General features: G+C 45.0%; 1 protein-coding gene and 1 long non-coding RNA gene across 3 annotated transcripts in view; one reads left to right on the forward strand and one right to left on the reverse strand.

The window, feature by feature from the left end:
* Positions 1–4417, forward strand: part of mtmr7a (myotubularin related protein 7a) — a 44662-nt gene extending 40245 nt beyond the window's left edge. For both annotated transcript variants that reach the window (XM_080746326.1, XM_080746325.1), the window contains 3 exons: positions 70–204; positions 830–956; positions 1613–4417. In XM_080746326.1, coding sequence (XP_080602452.1) covers positions 70–204; positions 830–956; positions 1613–1981 — 631 coding nt within the window. In that variant the 3' untranslated portion in view covers positions 1982–4417. The remainder of the gene's footprint in view (positions 1–69; positions 205–829; positions 957–1612) is intronic.
* LOC308301613 overlaps positions 1–16505 on the reverse strand; it is a 418458-nt gene that overhangs the window by 85631 nt on the left and 316322 nt on the right. The window lies entirely within an intron of this gene.

Genomic DNA, 16505 nt, shown 5'->3' on the forward strand with positions numbered 1-16505 from the left:
ATCACAGTGTTTCTGTAACATGTCTTGTTGTATCACAGTGTTTCTGTAACATGTCTTGTTGTATCACAGAGTGCGTGAGCAGAGCCACTCTGTGTGGTCCCACCTGTGGTCCAAACGCCAGGACTACATCAGTCCTCTGTACAGACCAGACCACAGCCAGACCCAAGGCGTCCTGAGGCCCGCCACTGCCCCCTACTGTTTTAAGTGAGTCCTCACACAACCCGTCACAATTATGCTAAGGAAAATTTATGTTTTCTTTTTGTTCTTCATTAAATCCTACTAGAAGTTCGCCAAAGAGTACATCTTCATGATGTCACTGATGACATAACCCCACAATCAATCCTCCAGTTCTAGGCAACACAGAAGGGGGGGACCTTTTTCTTATTTCCACATAACAAGGATGTAAGGTGTATTAATGTCATAGTTCAATGTTGAAAATGAGTGGTATTCCCCTTTAATACTTTTTTCATTGTTTGAATATTTATAAAACCCAATAAGACACTTTCAGCCTGGCATCCCTATTTTGGGCATGCGATAGGCTAACATTTCCCCAAATCTTCAAAGACTAAACATAAATAAAGCGAAGTTTTACATTGAAAGCTTGTAAATCATCTATTTTCGCTACCCTAGAACTACAGTATCTATCACCAAAGAGTGGAAAGTCCTAAGGGTCCCAAGGAGACAAAAATCCAACGCAAATTAATAGAGGACGGAGACCACTGTATGATGCTAAAATAGCTTTCAGGCAGCAACATGAAATACATAATGTCTCTATCTCGCTATATTGTGCTTCTCAACAATACTAAAGTGAAATATTTGTGCCATGCAGGTTTTGGAGAGGTCTGTACAACCGCTTCGACACGGGCATGCACCCCCGGCAGTCTGTGGAAGACTTCCTGATGGCCGTACGAGAGGAGACGCAGCAGCTTGAGGATCAGCTGGCCTCACATGAGCAGGTTCATACTCTTATACTGTAGCAGCGCTTCTCCAAGCTCCAAATACCCACGGACCTCCATCTAAAAAAATAGTACACATTTTTCAGATTATTGCGAGGATAGGTCCCAAATTTACTATGAAAAACGGCACATCTTGTCCGCGTATCTCTGTCTGTATGTAGGTCACTTCTGACACTGTGCTTCCCCTGACACATTACTGTGACATCACAGGTGATATCACAGGTGACATCACCTATGTAAAAGTCCATATATGGGTATTCCCCAGAATCCCTTTTATGCCTATATATGAAGATCCCTGATGTCATCGATATACATCACTGGCCAGATGGCCAAGGCATGGAGGGATCTCCATGTATGGGCATAAAAGGGATGCACCATATACAGTACATGGATCTCCATATACAGTATATGGGTAACAGTTTGGCCAGTTTGGTATTAAAACGTTCTTGAAAGTCCTTAAAATTTCACTTTATAAATGTGTAGCTACCCTATATACGCTTATATAGATTTGTTTACCGTTGAGTGAGATTTTTTTTTACATTAAGCTAATCATCTGGGGGTCCCACAAAATAATTTGGGGGGACCTCCCCCACTTGGTGTCCCGACCCCACGTTTGAGAACCACTGCTCTAAACCAATATCCATTTAATTCGACAGAACATCTCCAGACTAGAGAAGGAGAAAGGCCATCGTCATCAGATGGGTTCCTCCTCCGGGGTCCCTCCGGAGACGTTGTCGGTGCCCGGCCCTTCCCCGTGTCCCAACGGTCTGCTGCTAGCCAACACCCCACAGGACTACACCACCGGCACCACCAGCCCCTGTCAGCAGGGCGCGCCAGAGAGCCGCGGGCGGCTCATTTTCGCCTCCTCGAACGGCGGCAAGGCGTCGGACGCCAGCCTGTCCAACGGCAGCGACCAGGAGTCCGGCATCGGGCTGGAGTCTAGCAACGAGCAGCTGGACTGCCGCTCGCCGCTCAGCGAGGACCCCGACACCGCCGACGACAAGGCCGCCTACTCGGCCGCCTGAGGGGGGGGCGCTAAAGGGAACCGGAACGAAGAGGTGTCAGGGCAGGGAAACCTCGTATCTGCGTATTTCAGCTCCTTATCGCCCTCTGTCGGGTGGAAACCTTGTACTGTATGTCCAAAACTGTTACTTTTCAGGATTCGAAAACAGCAAAAGTAGCGGATCCGCGAGCTCAAAAACGTTCGAGCCCGCGGCTTACTTTTGTGCGCTCTTATGATCGTGTGGGACGTTACATTTACTAAACAACACAAAAAGAGATAAGAGGTTTCTGCCCGACAGCGACATTATGCTTGTCAGTTTTCTCTTGTCAAATAACGGCCCCACTTCGTCGATCGAGAGTGTTGTTCAAAAATAGCGGAAATAGCCAGTCTACAGGCTAAGCAGGATCAGCTTTCAGCTTTTAAATGAAAGCTGAAAGTGAATTCCGTCAAAAGTATCGGTTGTGGACATAGAAGGTTTTCACCCAAGAGGTGGTGAGATTGCGAAGGGGTGACCGAAGTGGGCAGGACCGTGTACAGAACTTTATACTGAGCATCCACGGAGCCCCTGAGCAATGACTGAACCCTCCACACACCTGAAAATCCAACACATTAATTTAACTCCAAAGAGAAAATGGAACAAATGGAACCAAAATGAGACCTGTAAGGGTCCATTAACACTGGATGTGTGTGTGTGTGTGTGTGTGTGTGTGTGTGTGTGTGTGTGTGTGTGTGTGTGTGTGTGTGTGTGTGCGTGTGCGTGTGCGTGTGTGCACGCAGTTCAATCTCGTTTTTATGTCTCGCTTAAAATAACAATATACAGCAACACCTTGATTTAGATAATTAGATGGGAATAGTTTTAAAGTTACGTGCTCCTGCGTTGTAGTGATGGAGAAATTACACAGATTGCTTTCAGAAGTCAAATATTAAAGGTAGATTTTTCAAAGGTTTTCACAAATCTTCTGACGTCTGATATCAGAGCTTTTAGATATTTATTTCGCTATTTTTTAATGGACAAAGAATAACATACAGTAGTTGGGCTTCATTTCTTAATGTGGGTTTTACAATAATCCAAGACTAAGTAAGAGATGTTTTCAAATTATTGTAGTGGAGTAAGAATTCAATAATTTGCCTGGAAGATGTTTAGTGGGCGGCAGTGGCTCAGGAGGTAGAGTGGCCACTTGGGAACCGGAAGGTTCCCAGTTCGATCCCGGGCTCAGAGTTTGTGTCGAAGAGTCCTTGAGCAAGACACTGAACCCCTAATTGCTCCTGATGAGCAGGTTTGTGCCTTGCATGGTTTCCTCTGCCATCGGTGCGTGAATAGTTGTGTGAATGGGTGAATGTAATGCACAGTCATTGAAAAGCACCTTAGCTAAAGGCGCTATATAAATACACCATTTACTATATATTAATGAAACATGTACCGAGTTGCTTCCCACCACTGCTGGGTTGTTCAAACTGTCACAGCATGCACCATGTGACCAGGAATGTTAAATATCGTCGCTGTTGGTCTGAAACCTCATACCCATATATAGGCCTATATTTTTCTTTTTTTCCCCCCCCAAACAATGAATGCCCTATTTTGGTGTACAACCGTTCCACACAGAAAACTGAGTTTACAAAATGCTGTAGATCAGTGGTTCTAAAAAATGTTCATGTCAAGGACCCCTAAATTAATAATGTATTTGCCCCCCCCTCCCCCAACATCTTTTTTTAATAGGCAATCTATAAGGTTTTAAAGTGCTTGAACTCCTCTTGATCCTTTGAGAACCACTGCATTACAGGATACCAACCACCACCCGTCCCCCCATGATACTAGCATCCTTAAGCAACGCCATGGCAACGGTAGATGACAACGGTAACCGGAAAGATCTGCGCTCGATAGATAAACCTGCCGTCACCGCAGCCGTCTCTACTACGGCAGAAGGTCCCTTCCCACGTTCGGTGAAAGGGGTGGGAACCCGTCGCCTCCGAGGCATTGCTTAACCATTTTGACCGCTACGGCGATTACGTCATAGCAGCTGTTGTCCGCCTGGCGTTGCCGTCCTGAAAATCATCGAGCTTAAAGTCGCTAATAACTAGTCTGTATCCATAGAATGTTTCAAAACCAAGTTTACAAAGTGCTGTACTCACATTAAGACAGCAGAGGGAGACAAATACAATGCTGCATTCACACAGCATATTGTGTAGCTTTGTATCCCCCCCCCACACACACACACACACACACACACACACACACACACACACACTACTGTAGTAGAGCGGAGAGTGTTAGGCCTGTTGTTCAAATGTGAAATTGTACAGAGCAGCTGGTAGAGCATGTCGATGTGTTTTTATTATGTGTACATGTAGCTGTATTAATCCTGCTGTATAGCACACTGTTTTATAAGGACTGCTGTATATGTATCATAGAGGAGGTTGTATTTTTTTCAAAGTGTGTATGTGACTGTATTTGCTGGTACTAAATAACACTGCATACATTAAAGCATGGTACAATGCTCTATATTCTGTCCATCCATTGACTACAGTCTTACTGAATCTGTAGGAAAACAAATATTATGTGTAGCAGAGTGACTCACTGCCTCAGCCTGATGGCCTCAAAAGTCTAATATCTCCCCTGGTCCACAGGGATATCACTTTGGTGGTCTAGCGGTTAAGATATTGGACTTTCACGTGGGAGACCTGGCTTCGAATCCCAGGCATTAAATATTACTTACTTTCAGGATTCAAATAAAACAATTGCAAAAATCGAGCCTGTAGATCAATCATTTTCAAATGGCCAGAGTATAATACTGTATACAAGGCTGAAATGTATTAATGTGTTAATGTATCTTTTGTAATCCTGACTACTAATTGAAGCTGGCCGAGGCCGAATTGGCCCGAATCGCATGAAAGAGCCCTCACAGCACATGGTTGGTTCTACAGACTCCAACTTTCGCACACAGATAGCTCAGATCTTTGCCTACATTCTTAGCTAGGCCTCGACCCGACCCGATACGCGGTTTTCCATAACCGGCGCGAACGGTTCAGAATCTCTGTATGCGGAGCTGATGTCTGACATCAGGCTGTTTCGGAAACCGGCACAAGTGCTGACTAGTTGTGACATCACTTCTGCTGACTCATTCTGACATCACTCCTGTACAAATAAATGATTCTTCCACACTTTCACTTTGCACTGTAGGTCAAGTATGCGGAGCTGATGTCCCGGAACCGGCACAAAAGGCTCTGACATCACGTACGCCACATGAGTCAACACAGACTTCGGCGTGCGCATTCCCCGCCGCAGCAGGGAGTGCAGTGCCCGGCATCGCCCCGCCCCGATACGTGGTTTTCCGGAACCAGCACGCGCGTTCCCCGCCGCAGCGGGGAGTGCAGTCCCCGGCCTTGACCGACCCGATACACGGTTTTCTGGAACCGGCGCGAAAGTTTCGGAATCTCCGTATACGGAACTGAGGCAGATACATAGATCTCCATATATGGGCATAAAATGTACGGATTGGACGCAATGGTCAAAACGGGTCCTATGACAACAGGTATAATGGGGTTTGCATTAATGGGCGGGACATTCATTCCCTATTTACATCGTTCCTGAGTAGACACTCGGGCGGCCGAGCTTCTAGTTATTATAATTTATATATTTTTTTCAAAGTCAAAGTCAGGAGAAAGATGGGGAGTGCATGACAAATGGTAAGCTTGCACCCGGTGGTCTGAGAGTTTGTTGGAGCAAAGTGAACCTGCTTTTTGTTAACCTTTGCAGAACAGAAAAGTGAAGCTTTTGGCCATGATTCACGCATTGTTGACATGCTTCACATTACATCACAATATAAATAGTAAGACAGAATTCAGTTTCCAGTGGATTCACGACTTGCGTCAGTGCAACGACACTTGCAATTTCCCAGAATTGCACCTTCCTAGTTTATTGCGACCGTCAGGGAGCAGTTTACTATGAAAACCTCCACCGGCCGTCCGTCCGTCCGTCCGTCCGCCCGTCACACCTTTGTGACCATCAACAAACGTCACACCTTTGTTGATGTTTAAATCGAAGAGTCTTGGTCAAATACTTCTGTTGGTTTCTGCACTGATCATTTATACAATTCAGCTGTGTTTGCTCGTGTCATCATGATGAGGTCATAAATCAGCCATGCCCAAATATAGATTTTACGGGTTTACATGCTTACTCAGTTATTCGTTATGTGAAAGTCCTATGACGTCTATGATATCTGACATCATCATACATACATTCCCTTTTATGCCCATAAATGGAGATCCCCTCTGTAGAACCAGCCACTGACATCACTGTAATGTCAGGGGAACCAAATCCCTTTTATGCCCATATATGGAGATCCCTGTGATGCCAGGGGAACCAAATCCCTTTTATGCCCATATATGGAGATATGGAGATCCCCGTGTTGCCAGGGTAACCAAATCCATTTTATGCCCATATATGGAGATCCCTGTGATGCCAGGGGAACCAAATCCCTTTTACGCCCATATATGGAGATCCCTTATGTCATCAATATTAAGCCCATATCTGTGAATATCTTTGGGTACCAGATGTCTCCATATATGGTTAAATGGTCCGATATACATCACTGGCCAGAAGACCAAGAAATGGTGCAACCTCGCCCTTTGCTTTTCTCCCTATAGGCATCTTACTGGTAGGTAGTTTAATGAGGAATGCAGTATGGTGGTAGGTAGGTAGTTATGGCCTTTGATGTAAGATTTTCACTTTCTAGGATAACTATATTTGCTATTCCCAGATGATGCCCTTTTAGGGTACCCCTCATGCCCATATATGGAGATCCCCAGGCTTTACTAATTAACATAAGTTTTATGCCCATATATGGAGATCATTGTCCCAATGTCATCAGATATATGGGCATAAATGGACACAGGCAAACTAGATGGGCTGTATGGATATCCAGATGTGTGATGTAAGTGTTTTATTCCAAATGTGGCACCCCACAGACATATTTCCAGAAACAAAATCCCTTTCATGCACGAATATCACTACACAGCATGTCTACACTCATGTCATCAACATGGACCAGTAAGATTTTGGAAAAACACATTTTTGCCCTATTTGTGGAGATAAGCGACCAACGGTCGCTTATCTCCCGATTAGGGAGTCTTACTGGTAATTCAATTTACATTTTAGAGTATAGTATTCTAGCAATATGTTTCAATATGATATCACATCACATCTTAATTATATAGCCTACAGTTGTATACAATTATATGTAATTTAATTTAAACAAAACAATTTTACACTAGGCTCCCTGGAACATAATGTGGTGACATCCCTGCTAGAAAAACCAGCACAGACCAGCACAATTTTCATGCTGGTCTGTGCTGGTCTATGCTGGTTTATGCTGGTTCATGCTGGTCTGTGCTGGTGCTGGTCTATGCTGGTCTGTGCTGGTCCCATGCTGGTCCACCAGCACAGACCAGCACCAGCCCCAGCACAGACCAGCATGAACCAGCATAAACCAGCATAGACCAGCACAGACCAGTACAGACCAGCACCAGCACAAACCAGCACATGTTGTGTTTTACTGCTGGTCTGTGCTGGTGCTGGTGCTGGTCCAGCATAGACCAGCACCAGCACCAGCACAGACCAGCATGAACCAGCATAGACCAGCACAGACCAGCACCAGCACAAACCAGCACATGTTGTGTTTTACTGCTGGTCTGTGCTGGTGCTGGTGCTGGTCCAGCACAGACCAGCATGAACCAGCATAGACCAGCACAGACCAGCACCAGCACAAACCAGCACATGTTGTGTTTTACTGCTGGTCTGTGCTGGTGCTGGTGCTGGTCCAGCACAGACCAGCATGAACCAGCATAGACCAGCACAGACCAGCACCAGCACAAACCAGCACATGTTGTGTTTTACTGCTGGTCTGTGCTGGTGCTGGTCTGTGCTGGTGCTGGTCTGTGCTGGTCTGTGCTGGTCTAAGCTGGTCATATACAAATAGGGACAAACACCCATTTTAACTAACAGGTTCCAGTGGCGCCGAGGATAAGTGCAGGACTGAAGTGCCAGAGGTAGTAAGTTCGAATCCCACTCACACCCACAATGTCAAAAATAATGTCACAATCTAATATGGTCAAATACAGAACAGGATTCAAGCACCAGAGCAAAGAGCAAATTAAACCAGCAAAGACCTGGTCCACTTCTCAGGGGGGTCCCCCGGGGGTCCCTGACCACACCAGCACAGACCAGCACAGACCAGCAGTAAGCGCTGGTCTGTGCTGGTTTAGATGGTGGGACCAGCACAAACCAGCACCAGCACAGACCAGCACGAAAACACAACATGCGCTGGTTTGTGCTGGTGCTGGTGCTGGTCTTACTGCTGGTCTTGTGCTGGTTTTTCTAGCAGGGAAATACCTTATACAAAGCATTCACCATTCAAGCTTCTAGCGCCCTCTACTGTTGACCGGTGGTCACTACTCTGGAAGAAGCAAATGATTGGCGCAGAATCCTACAAAAATACATTATTAATTATTAATTATAATTGTTACGTTTTTGGAAAATAGTATAGATCTACTAGGACATTTTGTGAACAAATAATAACAATAATAATAAGTACGCTCTTGCACGTTTGGATATAACCTCGCGATACCAGGCTTTCTCGCGAGGATGAGTTGTTTACAAATGAAAATGCCTCAGCGTCGCGCAGCGTTCCTATTGGTCCGCTGCGCTCGGCAGCGGACCAATAGGGACAGCGCTCGAGCATCCTTCCTGTTTCAAACAGGTGTTCTTCGGATGATAACGTTAGAACGTCATTGCTCATCTGGACTTCATTGAGAACAGACGTGCATCTTAGCGGCTCCACCAGAGACGTTACTGACGAACTACTGCTGACTGCTTGTTTACATCGACGCCTGTCGTCCATCTGTTGCTGTTGTTTCACCGGTCATTTCAACTTTTAATTTGATATTTTCAAACATTTGATAACACTTCTTTTTGGATCCCTAGTCTTCAGCTTGACCAACTGAACTCAGGTAAGTAAGTTTGCTCTTGTTAACGACACACACACACACACACACACACACACACACACACACACACACACAGGGGCTTGTTTGTCGTTAATTTACACAGAGGCCTGTTTGCAACAGTTGTGGGTCATTTTCAACCATATTTTGGTTTGAGTACACTGTTGTGGTTTGAAGAAGCACTTTGAAGAAGTACTTGACAATGAAGAACACCCAGCCACAGGACGCAGTCGCCGCCTACTCAAGGCTCCATGAACAACATCCATGCCAGCCTCTTCTGACAGACGACCAGAAAGTCGAGCTGCGCAACCGCAACTGCAACATGGAGGTCAACGAGAGGAAGGGGAAGGCAGCCCGGAAGATGAAGTTCATCATGGCCGAGTTGTTGCAGTCAGAGAAGGCCTACGTGAGAGATCTGCGTGGTCTGGAGACATACTGGTGGGAGATGGCCAGTGGGCTTGAGGAGGAGGTACCTGCAGGCATCCGCAACAAGCAACACATCATCTTTGGTAACATCCAGGAGATATATGACTTTCATAGCAATATTTTCCTGAGTGAGTTGACCAACTGTGAGCTACCAGAGGATGTGGGACACTGCTTTGCTACCTGGGCTGATGGGTTCCACATGTATGTGAACTACTGTAAGAACAAAGTTGACTCCAGTCAACTCTTACTGGAACACGCTGGAACCTTCTTTGATGACATCCGGCAGAAACATGGCCTGGGCTTCGCTAGTTCCATCGACTCCTACCTCATCAAGCCTGTGCAGAGAATCACCAAGTACCAGCTACTGCTCAAGGACTTGCTGTCTTGCTGTGAGGATGGAGAGGGAGGAGAGCTTGCGGATGCTCTTGAGTTGATGCTGAGTGTGCCTAAGAAGGCGAATGATGCCATGAACATCGCCATGTTGGACGGTTTTGATGACAACATGGATGTCCAGGGGGACTTGATTGTTCATGGCAGTTTCCAGGTGTGGAACCCCAAGACTCTAATCCGGAAGGTTCGCAACCACCACGTGTTCCTGTTCCAGAACTCGCTGGTCTTCAGCAAGGAGATCAGGGACTCAGCTGGCAGAACTAAGTACAGGTATGTGAATAAAGTACTGACATCCGAGTTGGGGGTGACAGAGCACATTCGAGGGGACCCCTGTAAGTTTGCTCTGTGGGCAGGAAGGACCCCCGCCTCTCACAACCATACTGTACTTACGGCATCCAGCTTGAAGGCCAAACAGGAGTGGGTTAAGAACATCCAGGAGAGAATGACACCCCTGAAGGAGCCTCTTCACCTGCAGCCTCAGGCCTCGCTGCAGTCCAGCCGTCCAGGTCCACGTCCGATGCTGTGGAAATGGCTGACCAGCTGCGTACGCAGACCCAGCCGGTGACAGCTCTGGGCTCGCCAGGGAGATCCTATTTCTTAATATGCAGCTAGTTTGTGGGAAAGATCCCTCAGGATGTGGGTGAAGGCAGAGCTTAAATACAAAGTCTTTGAAGAGTGTAGGACTCGGCGGGGAGCCGAGTCTGGATAGCGGGAGCTGCTGAGACCGGGTTAGTGGAGTTGAGGCTTGCTGGAGTTTCCTCCTTGATGTCCATGTAGGGTCAGAGGTCGGTGTGTGGCGAACGGGTAAGAAACCACATACATAAATGCATCTGTCTGTCTTGTCAGTCGTGTACCACACAGGAGGTTCCCCGGACTGGAGGTCGGGTCCCCCCAGTCAAAGTTGGTCAGTCGAGCCTATCTCCTGATCGCTACTGTTGCGTGTGGACGCGCTTCCAGGAAGGGGAACGACTAACACAGGCTATTTGTGTAACCTTAGCTGAGGTAAGAACATTTACTTTTTTATGTTACCTTATATGGTTTTTAAAGTTTAACATGAAGTAGTAATTGTCATATATATTAGAAATAGTTTTTGTGAAGATAAGGGGAAAAAATCAACAAAAATCTGTCTGTTTGTTGTGGACTGTGCTGGAGTTTCCCTGGACTTGAGGTGGAGGTCCCCCCCAGTTGAAGTTGGTCAGTCGAGCCTCCCTCCTGATCGCTCCTGGTGCGTGTGGACTTGCATCCAGAAAGGGAACGACTGTTGGCATAGATGGGCTGTACTGTGGCTGCAAGAAAACACTAGGCTATTTGTGTAACCTGAGCTGAGGTAAGAACATTTACTGTTTTCTGTTACCTTATATAGTTTTGTTTTACATGAAGTAGTAATGGTCATATTAACAATATGTTTTGTGTTGGCTGACTAGGCCTACTTGGTATTAGAAATAATTGTTTAAGATCTCATTATCATTTTTATAGCACTGAATTTCACCACTTTATAGGGTTTAGATTTTTAACTTCCAAGTAATAATTGTAGGTATTAGAAATATATGTATACTAGTTGTTGTTGTACAAAACTAAAACTAAAAAAACACAAAACTAAAACTAACCAAAAAAAAGTGTCTGTCTATCTAATGTATTTTCACAGGTTTCTACTGACGTGGCTTCATCCTCTCCCTTTGGGGAGTCTGTCCTGCGTGCAGTATGTGTCATCACCACTCTGTTGGCCTGGCGGGCTTGCTCGAGCCGCCCTTCAACCCTGTGATGGTGACTGGCCTTGGCGTCTTGCGGGGCCAGGCTTTAGGTAGCGTCTTGCACCTGAGCCTGTCTGTCTATGGAGCACCTGGGTGTGGTAGAGATAAAAGCACTCTTCCCACCACCGCAGCAGTAACTGCGATGCCTCCAGCTTGGCCTGGCGCACCATCAATCTAAACACAATTGGCCGTGTTTAGACAATTTACAATTGAGCATTTAGCAGACGCTCTTAACCCAGAGCAACTTAAAATTGGGGTGGAAAGCTGGCTGGATCAAGTGACCGTTCTTTTTGCTGCACTGCAGAAGCTACTGGCAAGTGTATATGGGAGGATGCACACAGTAGTTTATACATCCCCAGCTGTGGAGGTGTTAGTGCAGCAACAAGGACTGAAAGGACACTTGGGGACAGTTGGGAATTGACAACGACTAAATTGGGACTTCTCCGATGGATTGCCGCCGTGTAGTGGCGGAGAAGCTAATGACCCAATGACCCAAGCTTCTGGCAGGTGCTACCATCATGCCGGACAGCTCAAAGGGTATTAGGGATCAGACCAAGAGCAATCCATTGATAAAACTAACATGTTACAGAAATCACCACAAGAAACCAAAGCACTCCAGCAGACGTCCAAGGAGATGCCAGCCACAACAACTGTTGTGCAAGGTTGTATCCCCTCCAAAAGAATCCATTAGAGATGGAGCCTGGTATGTAAGGACTATTATATAAACTGTTATATGACTCATTATACCAATATTCCCTTAGTATTGTTGATGGTGTGCAGACCACCAGGGCTCTGCTGTGAAGGAAACTGAGGTAACACTTTACTTAAAGGTCTATAATGCACTCATTTAAATAACTGGTTATAAATGTTTACAATTATGCATAACAACGTATAAGCTTAGTGGAACAGCACATTGTATTTTTCATTTCAAGGACCTCCAAATTGGTATGCATTTGGCTGCGAACTCTCATCTGAAAAGATTTCTGCCAAGGACCCCCATACATTTACTTACTTATTTATTAAAAAAAATAACCTTTTCTCAAAACGGCAGATCTATGCTCACAATACGTTGTGGTGTGAGCTTGTAGATCGGTTATTTTCAAACAGCCAATGTATTTAGGGTTAAAGCTATTTAAACTGTTTGTGATGCTAATATCAACTAATGTAGCTGGGGAGCCCTTTCAAGGATTCCTGGGGGTCCCCGGAGAACACTTTGAAAACCACTTTATTGTCTGCACTACCTTACAGTCCAAAATGTAGATCAGGCTCAGACTTTCATTGGTAACTAAAATGAGTAAATGTCCTGGTTTTCTGTTCACACCACAGGCTAGAGGAGACCAACTGGAGGAGACAAAAAGAAAACGTCTCACTGAGCTGACCTCCACCCAGCAAAAGCTGTAGCCTACAACCGCACTGCAGACCAGGTGAGAGTGGGCAGCCGCCTATGGCTTTTAGCACTGTAGATTTAACTGACTGGGTTGCAGAGAAGAAAGGGGCAGTCAAGTGTAAAATGATCCTAAAGATTAGTAGGCGTTGGAGTATGTTATGAACTCTGGCGATTCTGTCTGTCTTGGAATGGAACAGCATCATGGCTGAACTGTTAGAAACTGAGAAAGCCTACACCCGAGACCTGCAGGAGTGCCTGGATACATACTTTTGGGAGATGACCAGTGGAGTGCTGGAGGACATACCTGTTGGCATCCTCAACAAGGAACAGGTTGTCTTTGGCAACATCCAGGATATCTGTTACTTCCACAGCAACATTTTCATGGAGGAGTTGGTCAACTGTCAGCTACCGGAAGATGTGGGACAGTGCTTTGTGACCTGGGCTGACAAGTTCAACATGTATGTGAGTTACTTCATGAACAAACCTCACTCCAGTGAACTTATTCGGGAACACGCTGGAAGCTACTTTGACCTCATCCAGCAGAAACATGGTCTGGGCCGGGCCAGTTCTATTGACACCTTCCTCATCAAGCCAGTACAGAGGCTCACCAAGTACCAGCTCCTCCTAAAGGACCTACTGTGTTGCTGTGATGAGGGAGAGGGAGGAGACATTAAGGCTGGCCTGGAGGTGATGTTGCGCTTTCTCAAGAAAGCAAATGATGCCATGACCATCGCCTTGCTGGAGGGTTGTGATGATGTGGATGTCCAGGGGGACTTGATGCTTCATGGCCGTTTTCAGGTGTGGAACCCCAACTCTGTCCTCCATAACGTCCGCAAGTCTCTCAAGCGGAATAGTCACTACCGCCACCTGTTCCTCTTTGAGAGGTCACTGATCTTCTGCAAGGAGATCAAAGACTCCACTGACAGAACCAGATACCAGTACAGCAATAAAGTACTGACTGGTGACTTATGGGTGACTGAGCACAATGAAGGGGACCCCGGTACGTTCATTCTGTGGGCAGGATCAGGAAGGACTCCACCCTTTCACAAGACTCTACTTAAAGCCTCCAGTGTGAAAGAGAAACAGAAGTGGATGAGTAACATCTGGGAGGTGAGCCAGGACAGAATGAAGTCACCTCTTCACCTGGACGACACACCAGCACTGTCCAAACCTCCCAGGAACAGGACAGGACAGATAGCCAATCTACAGCCTCAGGCCTGGCTCTTCTCCCGACACTCCAGCCAACCAGGTCAGAGATTGTATGGATCACTGTGGAAATGGCTGACCAGCCGCAGTAGCAGGCAGAATTAGCAAATAATTGACTGAAACACTTGTATATACTGTATATAATTACATTTGATTGTTGTATTGTATTATGCATTCTTTGTTGTGTTATTACCAGTGATTAATATTGTTTTCATTGTATTATTGTTTATTAATGTCATTATTTATAGTAATTATTGTTGTATATAGTTGTGGTGATGGCAGTAAATAAACCAAGTTCAGTGAACTTGCCAGACTACACATTAAAACCCTGAATCTTAATTGAACTCCACCCATAGGGGTACATTTGCACCTGTACGACCCAGAGGGTCCTGTACAGTACATGTATAGCTAAAGCACATGGATTATAATTTCTGTAGTGCAGTAGTGGAAGAAGTACTCTGATTCTTTACTGGAGTAAAAGTAGTAATACCATAATGTGGAGGTACAATTATACTTATTACAAGTAAAAGTCCTGTAATCAAGCTCACAACATCACAATGCAAGGCGCTGTGAGCTTGTAGATCAGCTATTTTTGAATAGCCAAAGTATAATATAGGCCTTAATTGGGTATGTTTTTTAATTATAATTTAAATCTGCAGAGCAACTAGTAAAGCTGTCTGTCAAGTAATTGTAGTGGTGTAATAGGTACCATATTTGATGGTACAGTATCTTCCACTTATTAGATTATTTCTCATTCACTTATTGAATTCACTCAAACTTATTATTTGAAACTTGTTGGTCACAATACTAATACTTTGTGATATATTTCGGCTACGGTGTAATTTTGACAAAATAGTTTTATTATTAAACAAACAACAAATCAAAATATCAATCAGCATCAATTAATCAATGAGTATAATAATAATGTGACTGCTGTGATTCTTCAATTTCCTGCAGTTTCATTTATTGAAGGAAATTAGCTCAAGTTAGAAATCTACATTTCCTTACACAGGACACTCAAGAAAACTGGACGTGCACCGTGGTCGACGACCCCCAGAATCCCTGGGTGATACTGGGGACATGGGGAGGGTGCCAGACTGCCAGTGAAGGATGCCTCACCGGGAGAAGCATCCCAACAGCCACAGGTGAGTTGGTTTCCGTGTTTGACCGACGATTCAAACTGACTCCTCTCTTTCGCCTTCCCCAGTGCAGGTCACCACCAAGAAGAAGGTTACCGTCACCAAGAAGGAGCGAGGACCCATGATGGAGTGGTGGAAGTATGTACATACATCTCACTTGTCACTTGTTCTCATGGTTCTCATGGGTTTGTTATTTTAATACATAGTACATTTTTGTTGACCACAAATGTTTAAGAATGTTTTATTAGATATGATAGCATGTTGTATAAATAGATGACAAAACAACAAACCTAGGTTCGTTGTTTTTACCTGGAATTTCTTTGAGGCACTACATTGTTCTCTCTGTACTGTATTTATGTGACTATTTAACTTTAGTTTGCTTATTCCCATCTCACACTTTCTTGCAGGAGTATGCAAGGCTTCCTCCAATACATCTGCCAAAGTACGGCGTTGGGCGAGCACGGGAGGCCAAAACTAAAAACCTGCAAAGGAGAATGCCTGCCAACAGGAAAGGCCACCAACAGCCAAACACCACTTTCTGGTAAGTACACATTTATTACAGGTCCAGATCTCTTTTTTTCCCCCCTCTGCATTAAATCTCTTCATCAAAATTAGCCAATCTACAAGTTCCCAACGTGACGCGTTGTGAGCATGCATAATTTCTATTTTTCCCGAAAGCTTGCCCCGTGCTCATCAGGACACTCAATACGGACACTCATTCATCCACACAAAGCCAGACATAGGAGCGGTTAGTACCGCACAAAAATGGTGTTGTCTGTTGAAGTGAACTGATTGACCAGTGATATGGTATATGTGTGTAGCCTACATTTACCACCACCAACCTCCATGTGCATATCGTTGTCGAGTGGAAACCTTGTACAGTATGTCCAAGACCTTTTGTTTTGTATTTATCGTTTTAAAAATGAACTAAACTAGTGAAAATAGCAGATCTACAAGCACACAGCCTCACGGTGTGAGGCGTTGTTCACAGTTCACTGTTGTTCACAGTTCACTGTTTTCACTACTTTTGTGCGACGGCCTTGTATGATGAAGTAGGGCTTTACTTTGCGAAAAAATGAACACATTTTAAACTTCGAGATACGAGGTTTCTGCTTGACAGTGACGATATGTGGGTTCACTATAAGTAACATAGTTAATAGTTACATTGTACTCAAATGGTGTATTCCAACAATGTGTAAACCACCAAATAGTCTAATTTGTTATTCATTTTATAACTACAATTCAAAA

This window comes from Nannobrachium achirus, assembly GCF_963921795.1.
Source record: "Nannobrachium achirus genome assembly, chromosome: 17".
In the NCBI taxonomy this organism is placed as follows: domain Eukaryota; kingdom Metazoa; phylum Chordata; class Actinopteri; order Myctophiformes; family Myctophidae; genus Nannobrachium; species Nannobrachium achirus.